The sequence below is a fragment of the Fukomys damarensis genome, unplaced genomic scaffold (genome assembly GCF_012274545.1).
Source record: "Fukomys damarensis isolate Sample0158 unplaced genomic scaffold, DMR_v1.0_HiC HiC_scaffold_16, whole genome shotgun sequence".
Taxonomy (NCBI): Eukaryota; Metazoa; Chordata; class Mammalia; order Rodentia; family Bathyergidae; genus Fukomys; species Fukomys damarensis.
This window is the reverse complement of record NW_022900928.1, coordinates 46,388,997-46,406,803: the sequence shown is the minus strand read 5'-3', so window position 1 is coordinate 46,406,803 and position 17,807 is coordinate 46,388,997. Positions and strand designations below refer to the sequence as shown.

Sequence of the window (17,807 nt, the reverse complement as noted above, 5' to 3'; positions counted from 1 at the left end):
GGGATTTAGCTCAGCCGTTCAGTGGCCTGCCTTGCAAGCGCAAGGACCCTAGTTCAATCCCTGGTACCAAAAAAAAAAAAAAAAAAAGAAAAAGAAAAAAACCAAAAAGATAAGTTAATAGTTAAGTTATATAGTATTTCCTTTCTTTTGTGAAGCCTATGATATGGCGCACAAACCTATGTTTGTCTATCTTTGGAAATTCAATATTGAAATGGAATTGTATTTTATAACCTTTATGTCTTTTAGATATTTTATATGCATATGTATGATAAATGGAATATTATTTTTGGTTTTATTCTTAATTATCTGCCTTGTCTTAAAAAATTTATAGGTTTAAATGAGGCAAGTGTGGGCCAGGGACTTAGCTTAGTGGTGCTGCTGCCTGCCTTGCAAGTGCAAGGACTGACCGAGTTCAATCCCTGGTACTGAAAAAATAAATAAATAAATAAATGAGGCAAATGTGGTTATCACCTCAAAATTTGTTCTCTACATATTTTCTTTGTGAATTAAAGAATAGATATATCTTTGTGTTATTTCTTTTTGGGGTGTATCCATTAATTTGATAGTGACATGTTCTGAAAACATGCACATTTATGCAGAATGAGTTAAATATCACAGTGTAGATACTAGGTAGAGAGTGAGCAGTGTCTATTACGTGATAATTTTAATAGCTAGACAAATGATAGAAGTTTAAATTTATGATTAACTGCCACCACCTCCTATATGAACATCAAATCTTAATAACCTGGGAATTTAGCCTGATAAAAATTATTCATAAAAACTTGGTAACAACGTTCATATTTAATAGTAAAGTATTAGAAGCATTTCTTTGAAACTTAGGAACATAATGATTACTGTCACAATTTTTCAGCATTATGCTAGGAGCCTTAGCCAGTAAAATAAGGATTAAAATAAATTATATAAGAAATAAAGGAAGAAACAAAAATTTTATTACCTACAAATGATTGTCTTTATGAAAAATCTAGGCTACCAGAACTAACTAGGTAGCTCAGCATTATTCCTGGATTAAAACATGACTTAAGAAAATGCTTTTGTGTCTTAGTAAAAATATGTAGAAAATGTAATTTTAAAAGAATACAGCTAAGAGAGCAACAAAACAATATTGCTCAGTAATAAGTGAAATAAAAAGTATTTCAGAACTTTATGGAGGAAGTTATAAAACTTTATTATTAAAGAATATAAAAGAATATCTGAAAATAAATGAGTATATTAAATAGCCTGGGGACAGCAAGTATTTCTATGTATATTGTTAACTGAATACAATTTCAAATAAAATGCAAAAGTTTGTTTTGTAAACTTGCATTCTCTATGTTACCTCTTCACTGTTGGTGGTTTCTTCTGCTATGCAGAAGCTTTTTAATTTGATGTGATCCTATTTGTTGATTCTTGGTATTATTTCTTTTGCCACCATTAACAAAGAGAAAACAAACCAAAAAAAACCCAGAAACAAAATTTAAAAAAAAAAAGGAAAAGGAAATTTCTGTATGTGTGATTTAAAATGTGTGGTTTTCTTCTGGGATTTACAGTTTGTGGGCAATGTCCAAGTCAAGACATGTGCTTGCTCGCTTTGGTAGATAGTGAAGGCAGTCAGGCCCCAGATACATGCTGGATGCAGGTACCAGTAGGCATTTAGGTGACTAGGATAAGGGTGAGGGCATTGATGCTGTCTGTATCTTTCACATCTAGGGTAATCCAAGGCCTCTGGTCTTTGGGGCAAGACCCCTGACCTTTAGCTTAACCCTCTCATGGGGTCGCTCCAGCCGGACCATCAATCCCTGACCATGCTAGCTACTGTGGCCACTGTCACTACTGGGAGCCCTGATTTGAAGCTGTGCCATGGCTACTTTTAAGTCCCAGGTTTAAGCAGTCATCCTTCTCTGGGATGGCATCCAACCAACCACTCTCTCCAGCAGATATGGGGGGTGCTTGAACCAAAGTCACTCACATTGTTGCCTGTCAAAGGACTCATATGGGAGCAGAATTCCTTGCTCTTCCTGTAGCTTCAGCACCCATGCATTAATTTCCCTGCTGCATTTATACTTGAAGCTCTCTCATTTCTCCTTGAAGCTCTCTGGAGTCCCTAGTTTTTACTTTGTCTCTATAGATTTGTTCTTTTCTAGTGAGCCATGAGCCAGGAGCTGGGAAGAAAGTGCAGATTGCCTCTTTCCTTCTCCATGTTATGTTTTGTCTCTTCAATTTCTCTGTAGGTTTTAATTTTTCTGTCTAGTTCCTGGGAATCTGCTTCTCTCTCTTTTTCTTCCCCACATTGTTAGTTGCAGTATCTGAATTCTGAATCTTGGAGAGGCAAGTTTTTATTGGTTAACACTTGGCCATTTTCCTGGAAGAACATATGTAGATATTACAGATATATTAATCCCCTTAATAAGGTAAAAGCTTTGAATGTTAAAAGTTTTAGTAAAAAGTACCAAGTAATTATAAAAGAAATGTAGAGATTATTTTAAAATATTAGAAAGTAAGAGAAAATGATAAGTGTCTAAGTATATCTGGTATATTCATAATGCAACAGGAGTATTATTATCTCCTCAGTTGACACCAGGGAGATAAAGGACAATCTTTGCACTTAAAATATATTTAATTAGGTGGAATGATTACATGATCCTGATACAAGAGATGACAAGAAGTGTTTCAGATTTCAAGACTATAAAAGTACTGCTAGTACAACTTCTGTTATAAGCCATAGATGTTCATATGCAGAAAAGGTTAATAAAAGGACTTTGACAAAATTTATCATCTGCAGTAATACAAACAGTTCACTAACATTTCTGTTCACGAACAGTTCAGTTCTCAAACAGAAAATTTCAACAGAAGTTTGGCTTCTGTTCACAAACTCCGAATTGGGTAACAAACACAACCATGTCCATCTTCCCCAGGCAAAGACAAACTTGGCCATCTTCCTCAAAATTGTGAAACAAATTAAGTTCGTGAACTGAGGTACTACTGTATATTTTATATTTTAAAAACTTTCAAAGGAGTAGGTGAATACTTTTTTAACAGTTGTGCCTGATACTAAAATAGTATAACACTAGAAATACTCTTCAGTAAAAGAACAAAACAAAGATGCTTCCTACCATGCTTGTGCTATTTAACTTTGTGCATACTGTCTGATGCAATTTGATAAATACAAGAGGCATATTATTGAGGAGACAAAATAAGAATTTTTACCTGGAAATCAAGAAAATGAAATAAAAATTTAACAGCATTAACAAACTGCCACCCCCTAAATTGGAGAGGCATATATATATATATATATATATATATATATATGCATACATACATACACACACTTAAATATATATTCATTCATTCATCATTTACTGAAGTAGACACCAACAAGCAGATACTCAGGGTAGGAAAACAAATCGTAACTGATATTGCTGGAGGTTCCATCTACACAGATCTGAGAGTTAAAATTCCCAGGGTGCCTTGTCTTAGGGAGGCCTTCATACTTTCATTAGCTTTACGTTTAAGAGTTCTACTAAGTTCGCATAGTGAACACAGAAAAATTTGCTTCCCACAAAGAGAGAGAAAAAACCATCCCTTTGCAATGTATCCAGAACATTTTCTTCTTTTCAACTGGGCTTGTTTTGAAGACAGACGTTTACCAGAGCCTAACCCAGTGGGGTTTGTTAGAGCCTAGCTGACATAGGGCAAGGGAAGTAGTTATCTCTAGCTCCCTCTGGCCCTGTATGTGCGGGAAGGGAAATAACCTACCGCCTTTGTCACTCTCTAAGCTATCTTTTCTAACATAAGAGAAATGGAGGGGCAAAATGGAGATGTATTTGTGAGAGTCTCCACCCAGGGGCCCAGGCTCACTAAAGTCTGAAGACTCAGCCATAGAACTACAGGCAGCTTTTCCTAGTTCCCCAGCCCTCTCTTGCTACCACATCACTGAGGGCTTTTTAAATCTCATTTCCTTTCACCTAATATTTACAATAAAAATTTAAACCCGAAAATAATCAGGAATGAACATACATTTATGAAAACTATATGGAGAAACTTTAACATGAACAACATAAAATAATATTTAAATGGAATAACATACCTTCTTTTAGAATGGTAAAGGAAAGGAAAATTTTAAAAATTATCTGTGCAACTCTACTGTGTAGAGAGGTGTCCGTATGTTGTTAATAGTGGGAGGCAAGAGTAAAAGATTATTCTAGGCTTCAGACTTGGCAACAGTTTGCCCAACTGGCTCCTCTTCTGTGTATTTTGCTGTCCTCTTTCCTCATTTCAATGGGATGACCCTAAAGATATCCTCCATCCCTTGCTCCTTTCCACTCCTTCCTTTCTTCTTCTTTCTTGTGGCTTCAGCTGTCCTCATTTTATAGTTGACTCTCACACCTTTACCTGTGGTCTGGATATCTTTCTCACCCTCTAGTCTCTCAGTTGTTTGCTGTATAGTTGCACAAAGGTGCTATTGTAGAATAGTCAGGTGTTTTTTTGTTTTTTTGTTTGTTTGTGGTATGGAGTGTTGAGCCCAGGAGCACTTTACCACTGAGCTACATTCCCAGCCATTTTTTATTTTTATTTTTGCTGAATTGCTCAGGCTGACCTCAAATTTGTGATTCTCCTGTCTTAGCCTTTTGAGTAGCTGGGATTACAGGGATGGGCCACCATATACGGCTTATTGTCATGGTCTTAGTATAATCAGATATTTCAAGTCCAGCTGCTTTGGGAGATGTGTTACCTTGGAAAAGTTGCTTAGCTTCCATGAGGATGGTGATAGTCTGCTTGGCAGGGGGCACAAGAAAGTAGTTGAGGTAATACTTGTACCTGTTTGTCTTCTGTTTTATTTTTCCAGGTGCTCTATTATGAACCATCCTTCAATGGAAAGAACTGTGCTTTATTAGATTATGTCTTTCCAACATTTTGATTGTAAAAATGTCTTAGAAATTATTTTAGTAGATGGTTATTAGTAGTTTAGTATTCTTAGTAAAAAAATCTGCACCCCAATGTAGTAACTCAAACTCTTACTTGATTTTATTGATGTTGAAACTCAAAAGTTTGAGGACCACTGAAATATAGTATCAAAAGGTGTGGGGCTAGTGCTTTAAGCAATAAGAATGGGGAAGTGGGGTTGTATTGGGCTAAGTATAGAATAAATAGAAAAGACATGCCTAGAATTGGAAATAAATTCTTGAAAGGGTTAAGGAAGCAGAAAATATGTCTTGGTGTTGAGTGGAATAATGTTACCTTTAAGGGAGATTTTTTGTTGTTGTTGTTGTTGAGATTTTTACCGATTGTGGAAGGAACTGGCATTTATTTTATAATGTTCTTTGTGCCAGGAACCTCCAGATACTTAATATATTATCTGTGTGTTTTGAGAACAGCTTGTATTTTTTAAAATAGGCTTTATTTTTTGAACAGTTTTAGCTTTATAGAAAAACTTATTTTAAACAACAGAGTGCTTTCTTTGCTACCAGCCCCTGCCTGTCAGTTCTCCCTATTATTTGTATCTTGATCATTGTAGCACATTTGTTACAATTGATAAATCAATACTGATACCTTATTATTAACAAGTTCATCATTTAGGTGTACATAGTTTTATGCTATACATTCTATGGGTTTTGACAAAAGTGTGATGACATATATCTACTATTACTCTTCATGATAGTTTTGGTGCCCTAAAAATTCTTTTTCCCTCCCTACCCTGAACTCCTGGAAATCGATAATTTTTTTCTGTCTCCATATTTTAGCCTTTTTCAGAGTGTAGTTGGAGTCACTCAGATTAGCTTCTTCCATTTAAGCAATACAGTCATATACCTCAAAGTATAGTATTTCACAGTAATTTCTCAGGTCTCCACATTCACTCACATTCACTCACCCAGAGCATCTTCTAGTAGAACTGCAAGCTCTGTGAGTGGTAAATGCCCTGCATAGGTATACCATTTAAAATATTTTTACTGTATTTTTCATTTTCATGTGTTTGGGTACACAAATACTTAGCATGGTGTTACAGTTGCCGAGAGTATTTAGTACAGTACTGCACAGGTTTGTAGCCTGGGAGAAGTAAGTATATTGCATAGCCCTGGTGTGTCTGAGGCTATACTATCTAGGGTTGTACACTCTAGGATTAGTATACTCTGTGATGTTTGCACAATGATGATATTTCCTAATGATGCATATCTCAGAGCACATCCCTATTGTTATGTGATGCATGACTGTATGCTTTTTAAGGTTCTTCTATGTCTTTTCATGATGTAATAATTTATTTCTTCCTCTTACTGAATTATATTCCTTCATAGGGGCTATAGCACAGTTTGACCATTCAGCTTCTAATGGACATTTTTATTATTTCCAAGTTTTGGCAATTATAAGTAGTTTTTAATTAAAATTTGAAAGTTTTTCTTGATAGTAGGTTTATTCATTTCCTAGAGCTGCTTAACAGAGTACCACAAATTGAATGGCTTAAAACAACACAGAACTATTTGCTCATAGTTCTAGAGGCTTAAAATCTAAAATCAAGATAACATCAGGATTGGTTTCTATCAATCAAGAAGGATTTGAGGAAGAATCAATTCTATGTCTCTTTCTTATCCTGTTGTTCCTCGGATATAGATGCATCAGTCTAATCTCTATTTCATCTTCACAGGGCATCTCCCTGTGTCTTCACATTGCTGTCTTCTTCTAAGAAAACTAGTCATACTGAATTAGAAGTTTAAACTAGTCTAGTATGGTCTCAATTAATTATTTATTCAATTACCTTATTCTAAATAAGGTCACCTTCTAAGATGTCCGTGGTTAGGACTTCCACATATCTACAACCCATAGCCCAAAGTAATGCTTTTTAGGCTGTTCTTTTTTTTTAGATATATATCCTTTTTTTGTTGTTACTGTATTTTTGATGATAATGTAATACTGTCCAGTTCTTGCTACTTGTGGTTAAGCTGAAGAACAAATTGTCTTTGACTGTGTTATTTAAAAAGGGGTGGGGGGCTTCCCTGTGCTGGAATTTGGATGCACTTTCAAACGTGTAACTAATAAACTCCATTGCAGATGCCAGTGTTTGGCTCTTCCCTGCTAGGATTTTTGTTTATATGGTTTGCTTGCTCACTTTGTGGCTTGTTAGTCATGTTGTGTTAAAACAAATAGAATATAATGAATGTAGATAATTTTTAGTACAGTTATTTAGTGAGAAATAAGTTCATTATTTTTTTTCTTCTTAGTTTGAATACATAAAATGCAGGGGACAGTTTATAACTTTTATAGACTCATTTTTCCCTTTCAGGTGATTTTTAGGGTTTTGCTGATTTCAGAATATTTTTTTCTGCTTTTCTACCATCGATTCATGTAAAAAAAACAGAGTCAAAAACTTGTCAGCTTTCAGATGAAGGTTTCTAAATTTCCTTTAGTAGTTTTCCTAATGTGTGGGGGGGGTGTAAAAGAGGGAAGGAAGGAGGGAGAGAAGAGGGAGTTTAAAATCACTTGGAAAATTACTGAGCAGTTTTGAAATAACATGATCATGAGTCCATTAAAAAATATGGTTAAGGAACAAGTGAAATCAAATTGATTATTAGGAAAATAGAATGATAAATATGAATCTTGTCATTTTTGTTTTCCCATTAAGCTTTTAATAAGATTAAGAAACTTTCTGGATAATAACAAGTCTTACATGCTATGAAGGAGCAGGTCTTATTTACCTGTTATTATAGTCAGAGCTCCAGAGCCAGGCAAGAATCTAATGTGTGGTAGGAAACAAGTTAGATAGCCAATGAGTAACATTATTTTGGCTCAGTAATGGAAAATATCTTAAAGTATTCCAGAGGACTTCATGGACTTCTCTCCTTCTGGTATCTGAAGGTTATGTAATTTATTTTGCACTACAGAGATTTCCATATGCATGCTAAAACACCTAATGAATTAGTTTGACTTTGCTCTTAGTACCCCAATCCCCATTAAAGAAAGGTAAGTCCCTGGCGTTTTTGACTTGCCCTTGTTTTGACTTCAGTTTGTTTTTGCATTGACTCTGCATTTTTCTGTCATTACTAACATATGAGTTGCAATTCCTTTCAAGTAAAAAAATCATCAAATGCTATTCATATAATTGTTCCTATTTGTTTATAAGCCTGGTTAAATTTGATCATTTGAAATTTTTATTTATATGTATATTTATTTATTTTTTGGTACTTGGGATTGAATTTAGGACTTTATGCTTATTGTTAATAATCTAACAGAAGTGAATAATGGTGAAACAAAGACTCAAACGTTAGTTTGATAATAATGAATGTGGTTTTTTAAATGAGTGTAGTTCCTAGGGTGTGAAATCTGAATCTTTGTCATTTACTATAAATTCCTCATATAAATTTTAATTTTGATTCTTCCTTTACAGCTCAATTACAGCTTAATTTTTTTTTTTAAAAAAAAGAAACTTTGGGGCTATATTTTGTCAGACTTCTTATATCTAAAAATTACTTCCATTGCCATTAAACACATCACAGAAGATTTTTCTTCACAGCTCCAGTGACATGTTATTGTCTTCTGTAATATTGTATTATAGATAAATCTGAATCCAGTCCAATCTTACTTCCTTTGAAGGTAATTTGTCTTTTTTTTCTGACTATTATGTATTCTTTGTACTAGTTCTCGCAGTTCAAAAAATTTGCTAAGATACACCTAGACATAATTTCTTTTCATTGGTTTTATGTGGATCATGTTTAACTATTTTGAGCAGCAAACTAAAAAAAATTTTATTCAGCTCAAAAGCAAATCCTTCAGTTATATCAGACTTAATTCCTATTGTTTTGATTTTTTTTGGGCTTGTTTTAGAAAATAGAATTATTTTCTGGGTTCTTTATTATTTTCTCCTATGAATTTTATCTATGCTCTGTTCCTTCAGATTCTCAGAGCAATTTTCATATTTGCCTTCAATATTAATGCTGCTTTCTGAATAATCAATTCAGTTGTTTACTGACTTCATAGAGATTTTATTACTGCTATTACAGTTGTAAATTTTCTTACATGATTCATAATTTCACACCTATATTTTATCTCAGTGTGATTGTCTTTATGGCTTTCTGTATCTGTTTCTTAGAAACTATGGCTAATAGCCTTTTGAGTATGCTAAATAGCTAAGAAGTGTTTCTTACTAGTACCTATAGGGAATTACTTTCATAGTGCTTTAGAAACAATCAGGCTGATGTTTCTTTTTCCTTGTCAAATAATCTTTATTTTTTAGGCTCTTATTTTTTCTTTTCTTTTTGCTTAAGGACAGGTTGATCTTGAATCAGCGTCAACAAAGGATTTGGATTGTCCTATTTCTCTGCTTTGTTCATTTGGGAGCTAATTTAAATTATTTTTCTTTTGTTCAACTGTAGAGTGAGTTACTTGCATATAACCTATGATGTATGCCTGTTGTTAAGTCTGTCATCTAGTATAGTTCTGTAGGACAAAGATGGGGTCTTGTATTGCTTCTTATCATTGGTTCACTCTTTGGCTTTCTGATGACATTATAAGAAAGCTTATGGTTCTCAATATGTGCTAGTTGGATCAATTTTCTTGTTTATTTTCTTAGTTTATAAAACTTTATATAAGAGAAATACACCTCTCATGTTATCATGTACCTTTGCCAGAAGCACCCACCTCTCTTCTCATAAATACATATATACAAATATATATTTTTGGCAGTTACTGTTTTATTTTGAATGTAGAAATATGGAAAGAAGGAAGTCAAGAAGTCATATCTATGGAATAGGAAACTATTACCCAGCTTTATAAGTTATAATAATCTTTGTATTTCTGAGTTAATTGGTAGAGTTGGACCATAGGGAAGGGTAAGGCATTTTCCCTTCCATAATTGTTCACATGTACAACATTGAGGTTTTTATTTTTACTGTATGGTATATTATTATTTGTATCTATCTTTTTATCTAAAATCCTTTGTTTACTAATTAGAGATTCTTAGATTCTGACTATCACTTGTTAGTCTAAATTATTAATAGACAACACTTACTAGGTACATCTTTCTCTTTTTTTTTGTACTGGGAATCAAACTCAGGACTTTGTGCTTGTCAGGCAGGCACGATGCCATTGAGCTACATGCCCAGCCCAACACTTGCTAGGTACATCTTATGTGTCAATGATGATATAGATGTTTTAAATGTATTAACTCATTTAAATTTATACGTACCCTTTTGTAAAGTATACTAATTATTACCATTTTATAGATGGGGAAAATGGGGTATATAGAAGTTGGATACTTTATGTAAGAGTACCTAGCTCAATATGTGGCACAATCAGGATTGGAACCCAGGAAATTTGTATTTTTACATAGTGCAAATTTTTATTACCCCTCCACCACCACTTTTGCCATAGGCCAGCCTTTCCTCCCTTCCTACTTTCGTTTATGACTCCTACATGAAGGAATATACCCAGGGACTACTAGTAACAAGAAAAAAATGATAACCTTTAAATATGATCTTTTTTTAGTTTTAGAATGGAGCATATAAAAAAATATGTGTGTGTGTGTGTGTGTATATATATATATTACCCCTCCACCACCACTTTTGCCATAGGCCAGCCTTTCCTCCCTTCCTACTTTCGTTTATGACTCCTACATGAAGGAATATACCCAGGGACTACTAGTAACAAGAAAAAAATGATAACCTTTAAATATGATCTTTTTTTAGTTTTAGAATGGAGCATATAAAAAAATATGTGTGTGTGTGTGTGTGTATATATATATATAGAGACAGATTTTTAAACTTTAAAAGAATGGATTTATTTGCATCACAAGTATATTAAACAGAAGTTAATTTGTTCTTTGTAGATTTTGGTTACTGTCTTTAGGTGAACATTGGACTATGGCAAATCTAACCCTTTTCTGTAATCCTTCCTAAGCATCTGTCTTAAACTACAGAATTACCTGATCATTAGGAAGAATTATATTCATTATATTTGTACAGCCCAATACAGAGGCCACTAAATATGGGGCTACTGAGTGCCTAAAATGTGTCTGGATTGAGATATAACATATGTATATAATATACTAGGGGTATCACAGGCTTAGTATTAAAAAAAGTAAAATTTCTTTTAATTATTTTTTACATGTTGAAATGACTGGATTAAAGAATGTATTAAATCAGTTTTGTTTTTATACTTTCATAATATGTCTAATAGATTATTAGAATTTATTTACGTGCCTCCTGTTGTTTCCTAGAAGTGATAATATATGTAGTTCTTCTCTGGGAGTCTGGCATGGAAGAGGACTGACCGGCAGTTAAAGTGAGATAGGCGCTCATGCATTGGAGATACCTAAGTCAGTAGCATAGGCCTGCAAAAGGTACCCTGTAAAGTAATGCTAGTACCTCATTTTTTCATTCTTTTTACCTCCTTTTGAGGACTCTTAAGTCTGCTTTTGGTTGGAAGGAAATTTTAAAAAAGACTCTTACAGAAATCGCCAGAGAGGGAGGAATCTAGCTAAAACAATGTGATTAAAGAAGCAGTAAGTATAGACAGTGTCAAATGTGCTAAGAGTTTACAAATAAGACTATTGTCTTTAATAAACGTGAGATAGCTGGTTCCATAGGAGGGATTGGATTAGATGATGAAGTCAGATTGCAGAAGGTTGAGGAATTAATAGGAAGAAAATAATTCAAGACAGAAAACTTACTGTGTGGCAGAGAAAGTGGTAAGGTGACAAAGGAAGGCTTTTTATAGCCGTTGGAGAATGTGTATTTAGCATATAACAACTTGCAGTGTATGTGTGTGTATATTTTCTGAGTTTTAATTCTCATAGAAAATTGTTTCTATATTTGTATTCTTGGAATACACTATAGCATCCTTCACAAGTTAACTACCCAATAACAGTTTGCTTTTTAGTTTAATACTTTTTTAAAAACAAGATTCTTTGTTAATATCATTTCCAAATACTCTAAGCATTAAGTCTACATAAGGGCTTAATGTTTTCTCAGTTTAAATGCAGTATGGCCTATTAGCATGGCTCATAATGGTAAGGGAATGAATGAATAGACTTTGGAGTCTACTACAATTATAATTTAAATTCAGACTGTGGCATTTTCATTTTGTTGTCTTGAGCACTTAGCATTTTCTCGTCACTGAAATGAATATATAATACCTCCTTATTTTGGGGCTTTTTATGGATTCATTGTGAAAACATAGCTTTTTGTATACATTTAAAGATATTTTGATATTGAAGTAGGTACTCAGTAAATACTTCTGAATAAATAGCAGTTTCACTTGTCATACATGCCACCAGTAGGTTTTATAATTTAATTTAAAGGAGCATATGTAATACAATATCATATCTTTAAGAACAGGCATATCAGCTAAAACTTGAATGAAAAATTGGCCTTTGAATTAAAAAAAATGTTTTTGTTTCTCCTCCTTAATCCAGGTCCTGAGGGAGTCTAACAAATTAGCAGAAATGGAAGAACCACCTTTGCTTCCAGGAGAAAATATTAAAGACATGGGTCTGTAATGGTATTTTTTGTTTAATTTCCTACATTCTTTCTGTGCAGACTATTCAATACTCTGAGCATACATAGAATAAACTGGTGGTCAGAGGTACCACTTGTTTGGTAGCACTTATTTACTGTAGCCTTCTAACCTTTAGTATGTGCTACAAGGCTAGGCCCACACATTTTGGTAGTATATCTGTGCTACTGGGAGATATGCACATTGAATTTTATTCTGTCTCTTCTCTGGTTTTTGAAATTTTCTTTGAAAGTAAGTGACTTTGTTTTTTAAACTGTTACTGAATTCTGTGAAGGAAATTTTTATTTTACTACGTTCATATATTTTTGTTGCCCAGATAAAAACATAAAATGCTCACTGTTTGGCCATACTGCAGATCAAATCCAGGGTCTTTACACTGAATTACATTCCCAGACCTTTTATTTTTTGACAGAGTCTTTCTCAGTTGCTGAGTTGCACAGGCTGGGCTCAAATTTGTGATCTCCTATCTTAACCTCCCAGCAAGTCTCCCAGAGTGCTGGGATAACAGGCATGCACTGCTACTCCTGGCTTAATTGTCACTTTATACAAATAATCTAAACACATGCACTTCTTTGCCTCTTTTATGGTTTTATAGCAATAAACTCAGGTCAATTTTTAGATGAAAGTACTTCATTCAAAGAAGCATTGGAAAACTAGGCATTTATATGTGAATTCCTTTCTCTATCTCACCTAATACTTTAAAATGAACTAGAAACTGAAAATGTGCGTATGAAATTATTTTTCTCATATTTTTGCTTTGTTGTGATAATCTACAAAATAATAATACATTTTGAGAAATAGTATGTTAGAAGAGTGAAGTAATTGGTTTTTAGCCAAAGTAGATAGCATCTTTCACTTATTATCAATCATAATTTTTTAAAAGGATATCATAAATTATTTTCTCTTGTTAAATGTCTTATGTAAAAAATTGAATAAGCAAAATGAGTGAACTACTCTGTAAACGGGTTGTTACTAATTACTAAATGTAACTTCTTAGGACATAGCATGGTATTCTCTTCCTGCTCTTGACAATAAATAACCTGTTCAGTTTTTTTTCCTTACTCATCCTTATGTGTATCCTGGTCTTCAATCTGTTTAAATACTTGCTGAGTTAGATATATGTATATTATTATATAGTGACATATGTAATAATTGTAGTTATTTGTATGTAGCTATGATAGTTATTACATTGTGCTTACTATCTCATTTAGTCATTCTCAGGTAATATTCTAAGAAAGAAATTAGCCCTGTTAGGTAGATAGGAAACTAAAGCATATGGCTATTACCTAGCTAACCAGTTATGTCTAGTATTGTGACATTTTCTCTTTTACTATTCTGAACTTAATATGCTTCCGCTGTGATAGGGCCTGATAAAAGCCTTTCAAGTTAGTACTTACATCTCTTTCATTAGCTCCTCTTCATTTAAGTATCAGCATTCCCTGGGACTTCATCCTTGACCCAGATACCTCTCTCTTATACACTCTTTTTTGTTGGTTTGTTTTTTTTTTGAGATAAGGTCTAACTATGTAGTTCAGGCTGGACTTGAATTCACTGTGTGGCCCAGATTGGTCTGAGAATCTCCTGTCTCATTCTTGCAAGTGCTGGGATTACGGGCATTATACCACCATGCTTGGCCTGTGATATGCCTTTTTAAATTGATTATGTTCAAATTAGTGACTTCATGTACCATATATTGGTTGATGACTACAAAATTTGTATTTCTAGTTTGAGCCTCTGTTGTAATGGATGTGAGCAAATTACTGTATTGTAGACACAAGCTCTTGTCCAAATTTGATATAGCAGTACAATATATCTAGCTAGCATTTCCAGAACTAAAATCATCACCTTTACCTTTATCCCCAAATTTTCTCTTTTTCTTGCATTCTTTATCTTAGTTGATACTAGTGTCTCTGAGATGACATCAGTCTCAGTTGTCTATTCACTTAAGTCAGAAATCTAGTTGTCCTTTTTTGTTGCTCCTTTGTTCTGAACTGTTAATATCCAACCAACTGCCAGATCTAGAAGAGCTAATTGTAAAGGATTTCTTGAATTAATCTTCTCTTTTTCATAATCTTTGTATAATGTTTGTGTATATTGAATTTTAGGTACCTGTGAGAAACTTTAGAAATGGGGGATCAAACCCATGTCTGAGAACACCCTCTACCATTGAGCTCCTCTTACTGGAAATATAGTGGTACCTCAGTTCACGGATTCCTTTCCATGATTCTGATTGCAAACTGAATTGTACTATTTCCCCGTAAGATCAACATTGAACCTAACCATTGAATTTGATTTAGCTGTCATCCAATTCAATTTGTGACCAGAATTATGGAAAGAATTAACTATGAACTGAGGTATCACTGTATCTAATAAAGACATATTTAGACTTGAGGTTCATACTTAAGAATCACCATCATATGGGTATTAATTAAAAACAGGAGAAAGAAAATAACTCAGAAAGTGGGTGGAATGAGAAGAGGGCCTAGAGCATAGCTTTGATGAACACTTAACACTTTATAGTTATAAGGCCTCTAAAGAGGAAAAGTGAGGAGTGGAAAGTGTGTAGTATAAGATAAACTGGGTACAGCCAGACTGGATACTTTTCCTTTGTCAGAATATATACTTTACTTTCCAAAATCTGTAATTTGGATTAAGTTCTTTTTGCATTAGTGCTTTGTCAACATCTCTGCTTATCTAAAGGATAACTGCTATTGAGAAAAATCTCCCATGCCTATGTTCCTTGAACTTTTCTCTGATCTTTGGCTGAATAGACTTTTCCATCTTTGTACCCTTTGAAGATGCTTTTTTTTTCCTTGTAAGATCACATGCTTTTGTGTATAAATTTGCCTATATGTATTATGTTTCTCGTGATGTACATTTCTCCTGGTCATTTTTGGTGTACCACAGGAAAAGCTATTAGTTATTCTTCCTCTGTGATCTGAGTGAAGCTGAGAGGATCCGTAAATCTGATTTGTTTTGATACCATTAGTATTGCAAAATTTAGAATAATATAATTTTAAATTGTCTAATTTATAATCGTCTGTACAGACTTAATTATTGTGCAGAAATTGAATTTAGCAGCAAAAAAATTAGGATTAAACTTTGATATCTTCATAGAAAAAGTTCTTGGATTTTAAGTTTGCTTAATATAAATCTGTGGTTTAGATTTCTCAGAAGAAAGTCAAAGTCACATTAGGAACATGGCGGAAAATCTTAGGAAATAGAGTGTGTCGTGGCCTGGCCACCTCAGTAACAGACGTATTTCCAGTTTGCTGCAATTCAACCTTTAATTCAGGAAATAGATGTTAAACAGACTGCTGTTAGTGGTTTAGCCTTGCCATCTGACGGTTCATGTAAAGAGGTTTAGGTTTTTGGTTGGAGGAACTGGGTCAAAGCCTTCATCCTAACACTGATTCTGAAACATTAGACAATTTCACTTTTCTGTACTCTGATTTTCTTACCTAAAATTGTAGGTAAATGTATTCTTACATTTAAGAGTTGTGAAGGCTGAGGTACTAGGATGAAAAGTACATCATAAACTTGTGCTTGGTCCCTTGTACTAATTGTTACTGTCATTTGCTGTGGTAAGGAATTTAGTCACTAGAATCTCTCTTCTATTTGGGGCAAACTGGCTGAGCATCTCTCATGAGAGTGACTTAGCCTTTGAGGAATGAGAGAACAGAGCAGAAACTAATGATGACAGCAATGTAGGTACGAACCCTTGTATTTGTACAGCACTTTCAATTTTAGAAGTAATTTTTGTGTATATTATTTCATGATAATAGAATAAAGAAAAGTACAAACACACTGGAAAAAGAAGGGTAAATCCTGAGAAGGGTTATAGGATAATAAAACTGATTTTTCTTGCATTAGTAAAAAACTGGCTCTAGATGGAATCCAGAAATGTTTTTAGAATGTTGAATAAAGCTTTCCTAGTTGAGGTAAAAGTTCATAAACACAAAAGAAGAATATATGTGTAAGAAAGCCTGTATAAAGATACAATGATGAGTTTATTTAATTTTAAAAGCTTCCTTCTAAGTGACACATGCATTGGAAACAGTGACTTAAACATGTATCTCATGGTTGCACGTTCCTGTGGGAACTATTTTGAATGTTAGAAGTGACTGTTAAATAATTAGTATCATTTCAAGTTCCATCCAGACCAGTCAGTCCTTTAAAGTGATGAATAAGGAGCAAGTCAGGAAATTTCAGTATTTTTCTAAATCTGTCATAGCTCTAAGTTTTCCCAGAAGTCTTGCAAGGTTCTTAGGAAGTTGTTGCTCCACATAATTGTACCTTCTTTCCTTGTAATGATAAAGATACTTCATATGCCGATTTGCCACAATAATAGGCTAGTAGAAATATTTTAAGATACAAAAAAACTTGTATTGATCTTTATAAACTCTACCATTTTAAAGAATATTTTGAGCTAGTGTTTGCTGAGTTATCCTGCCTAATCAATCAATGCATGTTTTAAAAAGCATAATACTATATAGATTCATTATTTATCATTACTAAAACATTACATGTGATGATTTCTCTACAGAGTTGGCTGGTCAGCAATGTAATATCCTCTTAGCATATTTTTAAAAGAAATTATGTTTTGTATATATTTTATTTTACATATTATAATTTCCCCAGAAATATAATTATATAAGAAGTTTCTAGCATTATATATGTTTTAAGTATTATATTTTTAAAGATATATTGACAGGCTGGACTGTGGCTGAGAAATAGGAGATATAGGTGATATAGAAACTGTGATAAGATGAACACTGACTTCCTTCAATCATATACTGTCATTCCCACTACCACCAGCCATCCTCTCTGCCCTTTTGTTCCAACCATTACACTTATTTTACCCAGTAGGGATAGTAATCATCTTTGTTTCCTTCTCTTGTTTTAGCCCTGTACCTCTTCAGTCATTCCCATTTATTATCCTTCCCCAGGTTAGTGCAGCATTGGAGGTTTGTAACAGGCCTGAAGTTCCTTGTAATCATTAATTCTGGTATTATTTAAAAAGCATAAATTAAAATAGCAATCAAAATAATTTTAAAAGATGCGGAGGCTATTTTTAATATATAAACATAGTATAAACGGTGGATGTTTTTACTTTTTCAGCCAAAGATGTAACTTACATATGTCCATTTACTGGTGCTGTACGAGGAACACTGACTGTCACGAATTACAGGTTGTATTTCAAAAGCATGGAACGGGTAAGACTTGATGGATTAAATATTTTGTATATATGTGATGTTATTTACAACTGGTTTTGTTCACTTGTGATTTTTTTTTTTTTTTTTTTTTTTTGT

The 17,807-nt window shown here is 33.6% G+C and overlaps 1 protein-coding gene across 4 annotated transcripts in view; it reads left to right on the top strand.

Annotated features, from left to right (window-relative positions):
- Mtmr2 (myotubularin related protein 2) overlaps nt 1-17,807 on the top strand; it is an 80,888-nt gene that overhangs the window by 32,189 nt on the left and 30,892 nt on the right. For all 4 annotated transcript variants that reach the window (XM_010633638.2, XM_010633639.2, XM_010633641.3 and 1 more), the window contains 2 exons: nt 12,395-12,470; nt 17,617-17,711. In XM_010633638.2, coding sequence (XP_010631940.1) covers nt 12,395-12,470; nt 17,617-17,711 — 171 coding nt within the window. The remainder of the gene's footprint in view (nt 1-12,394; nt 12,471-17,616; nt 17,712-17,807) is intronic.